Below are 13,576 nucleotides of genomic sequence, written 5' to 3' on the forward strand. Positions count from 1 at the left end.
TGTTCATAGAATCATAGAATATCAGGGTTGGAAGGGACATCAGGAGGTCATCTAGTCCAACCCCCTGCTCAAAGCAGGACCAATTCCCAACTAAATCATCCCAGCCAGGGCTTTGTCAAGCCTGACCTTAAAAACCTCTAAGGAAGGAGATTCCACCACCTCCCTAAGTAACCCATTCCATTGCTTCACCACCCTCCTAGTGAAAAAGTTTTTCCTAATATCCAACCTAAACCTCCCCCCACTGCAACTTGAGACCATTACTCCTTGTTCTGTCATCAGGTACCACTGACCAGGGGATCCTGCCCATCAGTTCCCTGAGGGAGTGAAAGTCTGCTTTTCTGAAGTCCAGGGTCTGTATTCTGCTGCTCTCCTTTCCTCCTTGTGTCAGGATCCTGAACTCGACCATCTCATGGTCACTGCCTCCCAGGTTCCCATCCACTTTTGCTTCCCCTACTAATTCTTCCTGGTTTGTGAGCAGCAGGTCTAGAAGAGCTCTGCCCCTAGTTGGTTCCTCCAGCACTTGCACCAGGAAATTGTCCCCTACACTTTCCAAAAACTTCCTGGATTGTTTGTGCACTGCTGTATTGCTCTCCCAGCAGATATCAGGGTGATTAAAGTCTCCCATGAGAACCAGGGCCTGCGATCTAGTAACTTCTGCTAGTTGCCGGAAGAAAGCCTTGTCCACCTCATCCCCCTGGTCTGGTGGTCTATAGCAGACTCCCACCACAACATCACCCTTGTTGCTCACACTTCTAAACTTTATCCAGAGACTCTCAGGTTTTTCTGCAGTTTCATACTGGAGCTCTGAGCAGTCATACTCCTCTCTTACATACAATGCAACTCCCCCACCTTTTCTGCCCTGCCTGTCCTTCCTGAACAGTTTATATCCATCCATGACAGTGCTCCAGTCATGTGAGTTATCCCACCAAGTCTCTGTTATTCCAATGACATCATAGTTCATTGACTGTGCCAGGACTTCCAGTTCTCCCTGCTTGTTTCCCAGGCTTCTTGCATTTGTGCATAGGCACTTAAGATAACTCGCTGATTGTCCCGCTTTCTCAGTCTGAGACAGGAGTCCTCCCCTCTTGCCCTCTCCTGCTCGTGCTTCCTCCCGGTATCCCATTTCCCCACTTACCTCAGGGCTTTGGTCTCCTTCCCTGGGTGAACCTAGTTTAAATGATACTGCCTCTAGAGCTGAGGAGGCTTTTGATTCCATGACATCAGAAATCTATTCTATTCTATTTTAATACCCAGTAGTGCATTATGTGACATGACTGACATCTGTCACCTGTGGTTTGTTCTCTTGTATCCCTTTCCCGGGGGAGACTGCGTGCAGTGGAGTGTTTTGGCAGTGTGTGGGGTGTTGTGGGGTGTTTATTAATGTACATGTTATTTCATATTTATATTAGAACAGGCAGGTTGAAGAAATGTACCTTGTATTTGAAGTGGAGGCTGATGACATTCATGACGATTTTTAGTCGTGGGGGCGGGGGGAGGGAATTGACACAGTCTCGGACTGCCCCCAGAGAAGGTTTTGTCTTCCACACAGAGGAGCTTTGCTGCTATCAGTCTGAGAGGCATGTAATGTATACACCTCAGTGTGTGTGTGTGTGTGTGTGTGTGTGTGAACTCTGCATGTTTAAACTCAAATAGCTTCCTCTTAATTGGTGTATGGGGGGGACAAAGTTGAACTGAATCTCAAATAATGATCACCTGTTGTTGCTGGTGACCCAGCATTTCCTTTATCTCCTAAAGAAAGAAGTTTCAGATCTTGTGTTACCTGGATGTCGCATCCTGATCTGAGTGTGCAACCCAGCATTGGTACTAATCCTAGGCTAGGGCCCATGAATACTGATGTTCCCTTTCACTGCTCTATTAAAAACATCTAAGCAACATTTCCAGGGTGGTGAATTTGCCTCGGAGGCACAGGCTGTAAGGCCAGCTTGCCTTTTAACCCAAGAGCTGTATTAAAATGCCTGTTACGTGCAGCATGTTGGGAATACATGTCAGAAAAGCAAGATTTCAGAAGTTCCTTCCTCGGACCATGTGAAATGACAGGTACTATTATTACAGCCCAAACCCCGAAGAATCTCTTGGTGCATCGCAGCGAAACGGAGCTGATGCCTCCAACTCCAGGATACAGCCCTGGGATGCTGCGTGACCCATTGGATGGATCCAAATGAGATGATAAGAAGAGATGGGGAAGAGAGAATAACTAAAGCAGCAGATGACTCACACAGGACACACAGCAGTTCCCCCACACCACTGCATCATCATCAGGAAGCGATTGCAGGGGAACAGACAGCACACAAGCCGCCGGGTATGGAGGTATTTGGAAAGCAGCCACCAATCCCATGATACTGAGTTCAGAGGCTCCTGCACGTTGCAAGTGAGGTATCAATGAATAGAAATTTGGTGCAATCTTTTGAAAATTCTAATGAGCCATTCTCAGCCTCACGGATGCGACTTGGGGTTTGTGACCGCTTGTCTTCTCTCTGTCCCTCTAGCCTGGAGCAGATGGCAAGGGCAGGTCACTTCTCCTAGGACGTGCATTTGCATGTGGGGGCCAGCACGTGGAGCATCTCTTCCACTCCTTGCTGATCTGCCTGGTCCCGCCTTTGTTGCTCTGCTTGGGCCTCCCTTGTGGCACCAGTCCTCTGGGAACAATCCTCAGGTAATACAACCACGATGTAATCATTGCCTTGCCACACCTATCCTGTGCCATGCTCCCTGTCTCCCTGGCCTCAGCTCAGCAAAGCACCGGAGAACAGGCTTAGCTTGAACCAGATGCTTACTGACGTCAGTGGAACATAAACATGCTTAAAGTTAAACAAGTGCTTAACTGTTTTGCTGAATCAAGGCCTCTCTCAATGTGAGTAACATCAGAAAAGCAGGTGCACCCTCCCCCGAAAGCACTAACCCGTACGTCCAGGGAGGCCAGTAGCACCTTTCTCCTGGTGAAAAAGGGAACTATTGCGCTGAGATGCAGTGGCAGAGCTCTGAACCCGCTCACCTGTGCAGGAACAGGAGGGGCCTGTATAAAGTCCAGTAGCTGGCTACGGATGCAGGACTGTTGCTGGGAAAGGCTGCAGTCACTCCCTGAGTGGAAGGAGTTGTGAGGCTGGCAAACCCGCCTGGGGGAAAGCCAGATATGGAGGAAGAAGCCCAGGGAAACAGCAGCAAGGGGTAGGATTGTATTGGACTGTGGCTGCTTGTTATAGGGTCTCTGGGCTGGAACCCAGGTGTAGAGGGCAGGCTGGGTTCTCCTACCAGCTGCTGGGAAGCGGTACAGGGTGTTGGAGGTGCCAGGCAGCCAGTGGGTCTGGAAAGATGGTGAATTCCCCAGAAGGGGAGGACATCAGTGACCTGGCCGGAGGGCCAAGTCACAAAGAGGAGACTGCAGTCCCTGGAGCAAGAGGGGCCGCAGGGCAAGACAGCACAGGAGCAGAAGCACGAGGTCTGGTATAACTAATACTCAGAGGACAGCCAGCAGGAGGTGCCTTGAGCAGTGAGTGGCCCCTGTACCATAAGGGTAAAAAAAAACAAACAAACCACAAGAATGTTGTGATTATTCCAAACCCAAGTCTGACAAGTCCAAAAAATTCAGAGTTAAGGTTTCATAGATTCCAAGCCAGAAAGGCCCATTGTTATTGTCGATTCTGACTTCCTGTATAGCACAGGCCAGAGAACCGCCCCAAACTAATTCCTAGAGCAGAGCTTTCAGAAAACCATCCAGTGTTGGCTTAAAAATGGTCAGTGATGGAGAATCCACCACAACCCTTGGGAAATTGCCCCAATGCTCATTGTCAAATATGTAGGCTTAACTTCCAGTCTGAATTTGTCCAGCTTCAACCTCCAGTCATTGGATCGTGTTACACCTTTCTCTGGTAGATTGAAGAGCCCCTTATTAAATATTTGTTCCCCATGTAGGTACTTAGACTGTGACCAAGTCAACCCACAACCTTCTCTTTAAGCTAACTAGATCGAAATCTTTGAGTCTATCACTATAAGGCAGGTTTTCTACTCCTTTTATCGTTCCCATAGCTCTTCTCTGAACCCTCTCCAACTTATTAACGTCCTTCATGAATTGAGGGCACCAGAACTGGACACAGGATTCCAGCAGCAGTCACACCAGTGCCAAATACAGAGGTATAATAACCTCTCTACTGCGACTCAAGATTCCCGTATTTAGACATCCCAGGATTGCATTAGCTTTTTTGGCCACGGCTTCACACTGAGAACTCATGTTTAGCTGATTATCAGCCATGAGCCCCAAATCTTTTTCAGAGTCACTGCTTCCCAGGATAGTCCTCCATCCTATAAGTACGGCCTACATTGTTTGTCAAACTAACTGAGTGCAAAGCTGAGATTATCCCAAGGGCATCACTTAGAGGTGGTTAAGAATTTTCAATCAAAGCCATTTTTCAGAAGAAAACTGAGTTTTCAACAAAATAATATTTTTTTTGCAAAAAAAGTGTCTGCTTTCTATGGAAAATCTTGAATTTTCATTAAAAAAAAAAAAAGGAGCATCCCCAGTGGTGCCCCTGTCATGAGGCGCTGCCTCCCCTCACCAAGACAGGAGATTGTGGTGCCTCATGAGAAATGTAGTCTGATCAGTGAGTCCAGCCAATAGAGGACAGTGGGAGTATGAAACAGCTGAACCACAACTCCCAGGAGGCACCATGGTGGCATTTCAGAATTGAACTATATCATTTTTTGGGCAGAAATATTTCAGTTTTTGAGTTTTTTTGGTGAATACTCAAAATTTTCTGTGGAAGAAACGCCATGTTCCAACCAGCTTTTGTGTCCATAGCAAACAGCACTGTGTAGATATTTGCATATGCTAATGACATAATTGTCCTTGCCTTTGAAACCCAGTCTTCACTGCATCTTTTCCATCACTAACTCGTATGAGTGCACATTTTAGGTCCAGCGTCCCATATAGTGTCCGGACCCTGGGTGTGGCTAACAGCAGCAGATAAGAGGAGACAGTTGTCAAGAGAATCTGAGACACTGTGTATTTGTTATTTAATACAGAAACAAACTTTAAAGAACCACCCCATTGGCTCTTCATCATCCAACTGGTCTTGACCTGATAAACTCTCAATTCTGTGTTTGCTCGGTAGGGTCTAGCCAGAAGGGCCATACTGTTAAAGTGACTCATCTGTCACTCACCTGGGCAGGTGTCCTCACAGAGCCCTGCCGCCAAGCAGAGTAAACCTATGAGGCTTTGCTGTGCTGCTCTCCCCATGGCTGGTGCTGGTCTCCGCAGTGTCAGCTCAATCCGTCTCTGCTTTAGCAGTTCAACCCTCTCTTAGCCTTTTATATGCAATAAGAATAGCTGCCACCTTCGAACCCTCAACTCCCATCATCTGTAATTCCCACTTTCCAGGCATTTCCCCTTGGAAGATTGTGTGGAAACCTTTTATTTATTAACGAGGCGGAGGCTGTTTGTTTCCCAGGCCTGCTTTGTCGTCTGTTACCTAGTTGATTGCAAAACTGCTGGGGATGTTTGGTCTTATTTCCAACTGGAGAGCTTACCTGCATGCTCACAGGGCTTCAATGCACATTGTACGGGTGCAAGTGGGGAGGAGGGTGTGTGTTGGCTCTCTACACAGGATGAATTTCCCCCTAAATCCTGTCTAGATAGGGGAAAAGGTTGTTTGTTTTCCGACCTCTCCATCAATTATCAGAATTAGATGGCTCCATGAACAGTCTGACAACGCCCAGAAGCCTCAGTCCTGGCTGACAATAGAGCTGGAAGGGCAAGAAAAGGAGGAGATGGGATCATCTCATTCCAAACTCAGACTGTCTCTAGCCCATCACCAAACAGTTTAGTGACACCCTGCGAAGGAAACGATACTGGACTGGAAACGGGGTGGTTCTGTTTGAGTGACAGCTGCAGCCTGGCATGAGAAATGCATGTGTCTGCACATTCTGATGAGACACTAAGTGCTAAATATTCCTCGTTTGCCCAGGCTTTGGGGAGAATACACGCTTGGGCCTGCTGCTTGGGCTCTGGGTGGGCTGGGGATAGGGTGTGTGGTGGGAGGGTCTTCATTCTCTGGACACCTTGAATACGCAGGCATGGAGAATGACAGATGATACCAGGCCATTTAGAATCCACGCTGCTGGCTCATCCATAGTTTGGAACCTGTGGGTAATGGCCTAAGCCCCACACCTAGGGCCAGATTTTAAAAGGTATTCAGGTGCCTAAGGATGTAGACAGGCATCGAGTGGGATTTTCTAAAGAACCTAATGAGGTTAAGCACCTGGTGGGATTTTCAAAAGTTTCTGCAGCTTCAGACACCTGAATATCTTTAAAAATCTGGCCCTTAGGTGTTTTTCAACCTTTAGGTGTTGTATTATTTGTATGGTAGTAGCACCAAGGAACTTCAGTCATGGACAGGGCCCGTTGTGCTAGGCACTGGACAGACCCAGACCAAAAAGATGGCCCCGGTCCCTACAATCTACATATTTTAAAGTCTGCTTCCCCTTTCTAATGTGTCTTTTCATCCCCTTCTGTTTCCTTGCTTATTTTACCTTCTCGCTAATTGGTTCCAAACAGGGTCAGTGTGGAGATTAAATCAGCTTTAGGATCCCAGCCCTGGCAGGCTCAGGAAACCCCTGCTAACGCCTTTGGCAGGGTGCGGCAGAGCCTGGGGGAGAGAGCGTGCTGTTTCCTTTAGCGAGCAAAGCGAAGGCCCAGACACCAGCAGCATCACAGAGCTGTGGGCTTCTTTTTCTTTAGCAAAAAGAACAGGAGTACTTGTGGCACCTTAGAGACTAACAAATTTACTAGAGCATAAGCTTTCGTGGACTACAGCCCACTTCTTCGGATGCATACAGAGTGGAATAAATACTGAGGAGATATATATACACACATACAGAGAGCATGAACAGGTGGGAGTTGTCTTACCAACTCTGAGAGGCCAATTAAGTAAGAGAAAAAAACTTTTGAAGTGATAATCAAGATAGCCCAGTACAGACAGTTTGATAAGAAGTGTGAGAATACTTACAAGGGGAGATAGATTCAATGTTTGTAATGGCTCAGCCATTCCCAGTCCTTATTCAATCCTGAGTTGATGGTGTCAATTTTTCTTTAGCGTGTTGCAAACAGTCGATTCAGTTCCTGATTGGTAAAAGGTGCACAATTCACAGATGTCCTTATTCATGTTATGGGAATGTCCCAATTTCATCAATTTTCGGAGCAGCATCTATAATCACAGGATATGAACCACCCAACCTTTCACTCCCACTTCGATACGTATCACCACTACTATACGGTACAATTGATTTATGTTGTGTTTTCGATGGTCAAACATATTATTAACTTTTGGAAACACTGTTACATGAAACCGGATGGAGAACATGCATTCTGTACAAGCACAAGGGAAACTCATACTAAATAAGGGCCCAGTCATGCCAACGCTTATCAAGCATAGTACCTACTAGTGGGTGCAGTCACACTGAAGTCAGCGGGACTATATATGTTCGTATGCAGTCTGCATGGTACTAACTGTGTGCAGCAGTGATCCCAAGAGAGAAATGGGAGGGTTTTTATTTAATTTGGCCATTTTAATTTGACATCGCTATCTAGCCAAACTCCGGTTGAAAACACCTATATGGATAGTTCATCTATTCAAGTCCCTGCAGCAGCTGAACCTAAATCTTGCAGCAAAGTCTCTGGATCCTGCAGTGCTCTGTTGCAGCAGACTAGAAATTTGGTGGCAGTTTCATTTAAATGAAGAATGGAGGCTTTTATGATTTTGGCATGAAAATGAACACCATTATCAATACAGCTGCCCTGGTGTCAGTTTTGACTTTCCCCCCCGCCTGCAAAATCAGTTTGTTGGTTTTCAACCAGCTCTGCCATTTAGATTACCCGGTTTCACATGCATTTAGCCTCTGATGTGTTTACTTGTCCACTCCTTTTAACACTCCAAACTTTCCTTAATTGGAGGGCATCTCAGAACACCCCTTCTTTGATCAGCTCACTCCCTGCCCCAGGCAACCCCAATGTGCACGGCTCAGGATTCCCCAGGCAACCCAAATGAAAAAAAGATTTTCCCGCTAATAAAAAGGAAAAAAGAGAATGTAAATATGGAAATTCACTGACACTCAAACAGGCCCAGAGTTACCTGGGAACCCCGCTCCGTTCACTCATCCAACTCAAACCATCATGACTCACCAACAACACCCACTTCTGCCTCCTTTCCTGGTTCCCATTACCTTGCATCCCAAACGATCCCTTCCCACAGCATCTCCTCATTGTCTCATCTCCCCACCGCATCCCAAGAGCAGCACATGAGTGGGAAAGAGCTCCACATGCCCAAAAAGGAGGAGATACCCGTGTCTTGGATGGGATGTGGCCTGTAGCTGTCGGCCCATGGTTTTCACATGGGCCGGGCTCTTAGCCTGTGTGGATTCTCTGGTGTGTAATAAGGTTTGAGCTCCGGCTGAAGCTCCGCCCACAGTGGGCACAGGTGTAGGGCCTCTCGCCCGCGTGGGTCCGCTGATGCTGGAGGAGATTGGACCTTGCGCCGAAGCTCCTCCCGCACTGGGCGCACTCGTGCTGCCGCTCCCCCGTGTGGATCTTCTGGTGCTCGCTCAGCTCCGAGCCGCGGCTGAAGCTTTTCCCGCACTGGGCGCACTGGCGGGGCGCGTCCGCCGCGTGGAGTCTCTGGTGCCTGATGAGGGCGGAGCTCATGGAGAAGCTCCTCCCACACTGGGCGCACTGGTAGGGCCGCTCGCCCGTGTGGATGGTCCAGTGCTGCATGAGGTGGGAACTCAGGCTGAAGCTCTTCCCGCATGCGCAGCGGTAGGGCCGCTCGCCCGTGTGCGTCCGCTGGTGCTGCACCAGGTGGGAGCTGACGCTGAAGCTCCGCCCGCATTCAGCGCACACGTAAGGCCGCTCACCCGTGTGGATCCGCTGGTGCCGGACCAGGTGGGAGCTGACCCGGAAGCTCTTTCCGCACTCGGCGCAATCGTAGGGCCGCTCGCCAGTGTGGATCCGCTGGTGCCGCAGAAAGGTGGAGCTCTGGGTGAAGCATTTCCCGCACTCGGGGCAGGCATAGGGCCGCTCCCCCGTGTGGGTTCTCTGATGGATGATCAGAGACGAGCTCTTGTTGAAGCTCTTCCCACAGTCCGTGCACGTATTTGGTCTCTCCTGGTGGGTGAGGCCATCGCCCACCTGAGCAGATTTACCCCGGCTCTGTGCCGGCGGGTTCCTCCGCCGCTTTTCTGATCCGCACCGAGTCTCCCGGGCTCCTCCCCACTCAGGGCTCTGGGATCTTGTGGGTAAAGTCACGGGAGGCTCCACCACCTCAGGCGCTTCATGCAGGGGCTTCTGCTCCTCATTCTTTCTCGGCATCCCATCACCTGCTGGAATGAAAAGGGAATCCAGCCATGATTTGCTCCCTGCGCTGGGGAGAAAGAGACTCTCAGGAGTAGGAAGGGCAGTGGGGCTTGTCATGAATATTAAAAGTCACCAGAACTAAACTCCACAAGAACCCTTCGCCGGGAGGGGGACTTATGCTGCCTCAAAGTCCCACCTGAGCCAGAGATAAAGGATGGGCGAGGGGAAGGACCCCTGTTTCATATCAGTTTGGATGGGTGGGAAGCCCTGAATGTCTAGGATCTGGTTACTGCAGTGAAGGAGGCGGGATGACAGAATGGCGAGGTCTTGCAACAGCTTGGGTGGAATTCCACAATTCTTCTCCGTTCACTGAGCTTTGGGCTTGGTGCAAGCTGCTTACTCCTCACCTGTGTGGGCACCGTTCACCATCGCCTCACGGCCTTGCATATCGGGGACCCGCAGCTCTTCTCCTTGTTCTGTCTGGGATCACAGCGGGTCTCGGAACGGGCAGTCCTGCTCAGGGGAAAGGAAGTGGGTGAGGTCAGGGTTTGTCACACGTTTGCAGAGAGTTTGTTACAAAAATGGTGCATGGTTTTTAAATGATCCTTCCTTTCTGACGGCGAGTATATCTCATCTTAACAGAGGGGAAAATGTTCTTGGAGGCCGGTGGTGTAGCTAGGAGTGGAAAGGTGAGTGGCCAGGCAATGACCGACTCGCGCTAGCTCAGCTCGAGGAGACGTTGTGGCATGGGCTAGCTGCCCGAGTCTAAGCCCACCCGACCTCTTGGGGCTGAGTTAGGGAAGAAGCAAGAGAAACTAAACTGGCTGAAGGAAGCGTCTACCCCGGATGCACGCACCACTCCGGGAGTGAAATGTGGGTGAGATGCAGCTTGTCTCCCTTGAGGCCGAGGAACTGCCCTGACACCTGCACAGGGAGCAGGAGTCAGCGCTGGGAGGGCTCTGCTTCCTGGGGGCGGCTCTCTATCAGTGGCGGGGGGGGGGGGGGGGGGGGGGAGGGAGCGACCAAGCTCCCAGCTCTGTGGGGAAGGGTTCTGGGGCATGGGTAGGGCAAGTCCCTGTGGGGGAGTGGAAGGAAGCCATTCCCATTGGGGTGTCAGGCCCCACTCTCCAGTGTGTATGTCACTGTCCAGTCTCTGTCCTGGCCCGGTGTGGAGGGGCTTCGCCTGCCGAGCTGGGCAGGAGTGTGGGGTTCCTCAGAAAATGACAAGCCAGAGGTGCTAGAGTGCAGTTCAGGTCCCGGAGCGATGCTCCAGCGGTGCTCCAGCCCTGCTCAGATTTGGGTAGGCCTGGGTGCTTAGTGGGTGGGCCATAGACTGTAAGGGGGTGGTGGGAGCTCAGAGCCAGCCAACCATATTCCAAGGTACAGCTCTTTTAGGGAGATCCTGTGGTACACTCAGGGCAAGGGGTGGGTGAGGATTCAAGCACACCCCTAGACGGAGGTTTGTGGAGACCCTGCACTCAGGCTGGAAGGAATGGCTTGAGGCTGGAAGGGTCAGAAGAACTGTAAGTTCCTAAGAGCGGCAATATTATTTCAGAACTCCTGGCTACACCTCCGTTAACTGGCGAACCAAGTGGGGGACACTGAGCGAGCTGACTGCAGTGCTACACAGTGAGGTGGTATGCTCTGCAACCAGACCGTTTGGGAACCTCGCCTCTCTGCTGGCAGATGCATTGTGCTCCCTGTAGGAAATTTGGAGACCTCCCACTGAAGGGGACCTGATGACTTAGGCAAAAATCAGGTACGAAGCCTGTTGCTTGTTCATGAGTGCTGGAACTGGGGGGTGCTGCAGCACCTCCTGGCTTGGAGTGGTTTCCATTATACACCGTATTTACAGTTTGGTTCAATGGCTCTCAGCGCCCCCACTAGACAAATTGTTCCAGCACCGCGGTGCTCATCTCCACCACCTGCAGAGAGACCATGGACAGGCCCGGTGTGGAGAGGAGACAGGAATTCTATACACCTGAGTGACTGCACACACACTACAGTTCTGTCCTCATGGAAAGCTCTGAGAACTGGGAAATTACCCTCCTATTTTATTTATCAAGTTCTGGCAATGTCCTCAGCCTGATGCAAAACACAGAGGTGAAGCTAAAGAGCTTACTAAGAGGCAGACACAAAGAACGCGAAACTGGGACTTGCCAGACCGAGTCAGACCAAAGGTGCAAGCCGGTCAGACATCCTCCCCGGACAGTGGCTAATCCAGATGATTCAGGAAAAAAAAAAATTCAGGGGGGAAATTCTTGAAGTCACGGGGCAGGATTTCATCCTGTCTGTAGAAATATTAAATACCGGCCTTTCATGAACAAAGCGCCGTACAACAACAGAATAAAACGAGCCATTCTGGTGACATTGTTCCCTCGGGCAGCACATTCCCTCAGCATTGCGTTTACTCTGAAGAGGAAGGGAACTGGCTTTGATTTTTGTTTCCCCCTCTGGATAAAAGGAAAGCAAACTGGCCCAATGCTGATGCAGTTGCTAAATCCTGGGAGCTCATATCTTGGCCCTTATTTCTCCTTCTGCCCCTTTCAATCTCTTCTCTCCTTTCCCAGTGCCACTCGCCCTCCAGCTGGGAGGTTGATCGCTGTTACATTTCCAGTGTGATGTGATCACTCTGCCCAGACAATAACAGCCGGTGTGGGTCTGTGCAGTGAGCGGATCTGGGGCTCAGGCACACAGGGAGCAGCAGTGGGGTAGGGGGAAGGAAAAGCATTTACAGATCCTTTCCTGCCTTCTCTCTCAATTACCTGCAGTTCCTGGCTCAGAAGGTGACTGTAGAATGAGTTTGCTTCCCAAAGACATAGTTACAACCTGGGACAGGGCCCATGGTTGGTTTGCAGTGGCACTTTAGAGCATGTCTCTCAGCAGCCCAAGGCCCCTTGGAGATGGGAGATTAGCAGCTCCTTGCTCTGGGCTCTTGGACAGAAGGGAGCTGGGTAGGGACCTTCTCACCCGGGAAGCTCATCCTTAAAATCCCGAGGACAGGCAATCCAGAGGCAGAAAGAGAAGCAGCCTTCTGTCTTTTCCCAACAGCCATCACCCTCTAGTGGCAACAGCTAGGGGAACACTTGTGAATTTTGCACGGTTCACAGGTGGCGAGGAGGCTCTGTGAGCACACACTGAGCGTATGCCAGGGCTCATCAGTTAATTTGTGGGCAAGGTCCAAATTGCTTGGTCAAGGTATAGTCAAGAGGCCAGACTCCAGAGAAAATAATACAAAAATAATAACTAATGATAATAAGTAAATTAAAAGATTTCGAAAGCGGCTGGCAGGTAGGGTTGCCAACTTTGTAATGCACAAAACTAAACACCCTTGCCCTGCCCCGCCCCTTCCCCAAGGCCCCGCCCCCACTCGCTTCACCCCCCCTCCACTCATTGCTCATTCTTCCCCACCCTCACTCACTTGCACCGGGCTGGGGCAGAGATTGGGGTACAGGAGAGGGGTGAGAGCTCTGGTGGGGGGTGCAGGCCCTGGATGGGGCCGGGGATGAGGGTTTGGGGTGCAGGAGGGGGGCTCCGGGCTGGGGCAGAGGATTGGGACGCGGGAGTGGGTGCAGGCTCCGGTAGGGAGTTAGGGTACGGGAGGTGGCTCAGGGCTGGGGCAGAGATGAGGGGTTGGGGTGCGGGAGGGGGTGCAGGCTCTGGCTGGGGATATGGGCTCTAGGGTAGGGCCAAGGATGAGGAGTTTGGGGTGCAGGAGGGTCTCAGAGCTGGGGCAGAGGGTTGGAGTGCAGAAGGGGGTGCAGGCTCCAGGAGGGAGTTTGTGTGCGGGAGGGAGCTCAGGACTGGGGCAGGGGGTTGGGGTGTAGGAGGGGGTTCGGGATGCGGGCTGGCTCCTAGGCGGCGCTGACCTCAGGCAGCTCCCGGGAAGCAGCAGCATGTCTGGCTCCTAGGTGGGTGATGTTACCTCAGGCGGCTCCCAGTCGGCGGCACAGCAGGGCTAAGGCAGGCTCCTTGCCTGCCCTGGCTCTGCGCAGCTCCCAGAAGTGGCCGGCATGTCTGGCTTCTAGGCAGAGGAGCCAGGGGGTTCTGTGTGATGCCCACGCCCACAGGTGCCGTCCCCGCAGCTCCCATTGGCTGGGGTTCCTGGCCAATGGGAGCTGCGAAGCCAGCCCTTGGGGCGGGGGCAGCATGCGGAGGCCCCTGGCCACCCCTCCGCCTAGGAGCCACAGGATATGCTGCCGCTTCCAGGAACCGTGC

At 51.1% G+C, this 13,576-nt stretch overlaps 1 protein-coding gene across 2 annotated transcripts; it reads right to left on the reverse strand.

Annotated features, from left to right (window-relative positions):
* Nucleotides 1–6,775: 6,775 nt before the first annotated feature.
* LOC135976475 (zinc finger protein 436-like) lies at nt 6,776–12,427 on the reverse strand. Of its 2 annotated transcripts, none has more exons than XM_065572215.1 (3): nt 12,124–12,427; nt 9,766–9,871; nt 6,776–9,381 (listed from the first exon to the last, which is right to left on the reverse strand). In XM_065572215.1, exons 2-3 carry the CDS (start codon nt 9,803–9,805, stop codon nt 8,414–8,416), a joined length of 1,008 nt encoding a protein of 335 aa, XP_065428287.1. In that variant the 5' UTR covers nt 9,806–9,871; nt 12,124–12,427; the 3' UTR covers nt 6,776–8,413. The 2 variants fall into 2 exon arrangements, with proteins under 2 accessions (XP_065428287.1, XP_065428286.1); XM_065572214.1 differs by having other exon boundaries at nt 6,776–9,384.
* Between the last annotated feature and the right edge of the window lie 1,149 nt (nt 12,428–13,576).

The sequence above is a fragment of the Chrysemys picta genome, chromosome 18 (genome assembly GCF_011386835.1).
Source record: "Chrysemys picta bellii isolate R12L10 chromosome 18, ASM1138683v2, whole genome shotgun sequence".
Lineage (NCBI taxonomy): Eukaryota > Metazoa > Chordata > Testudines > Emydidae > Chrysemys > Chrysemys picta.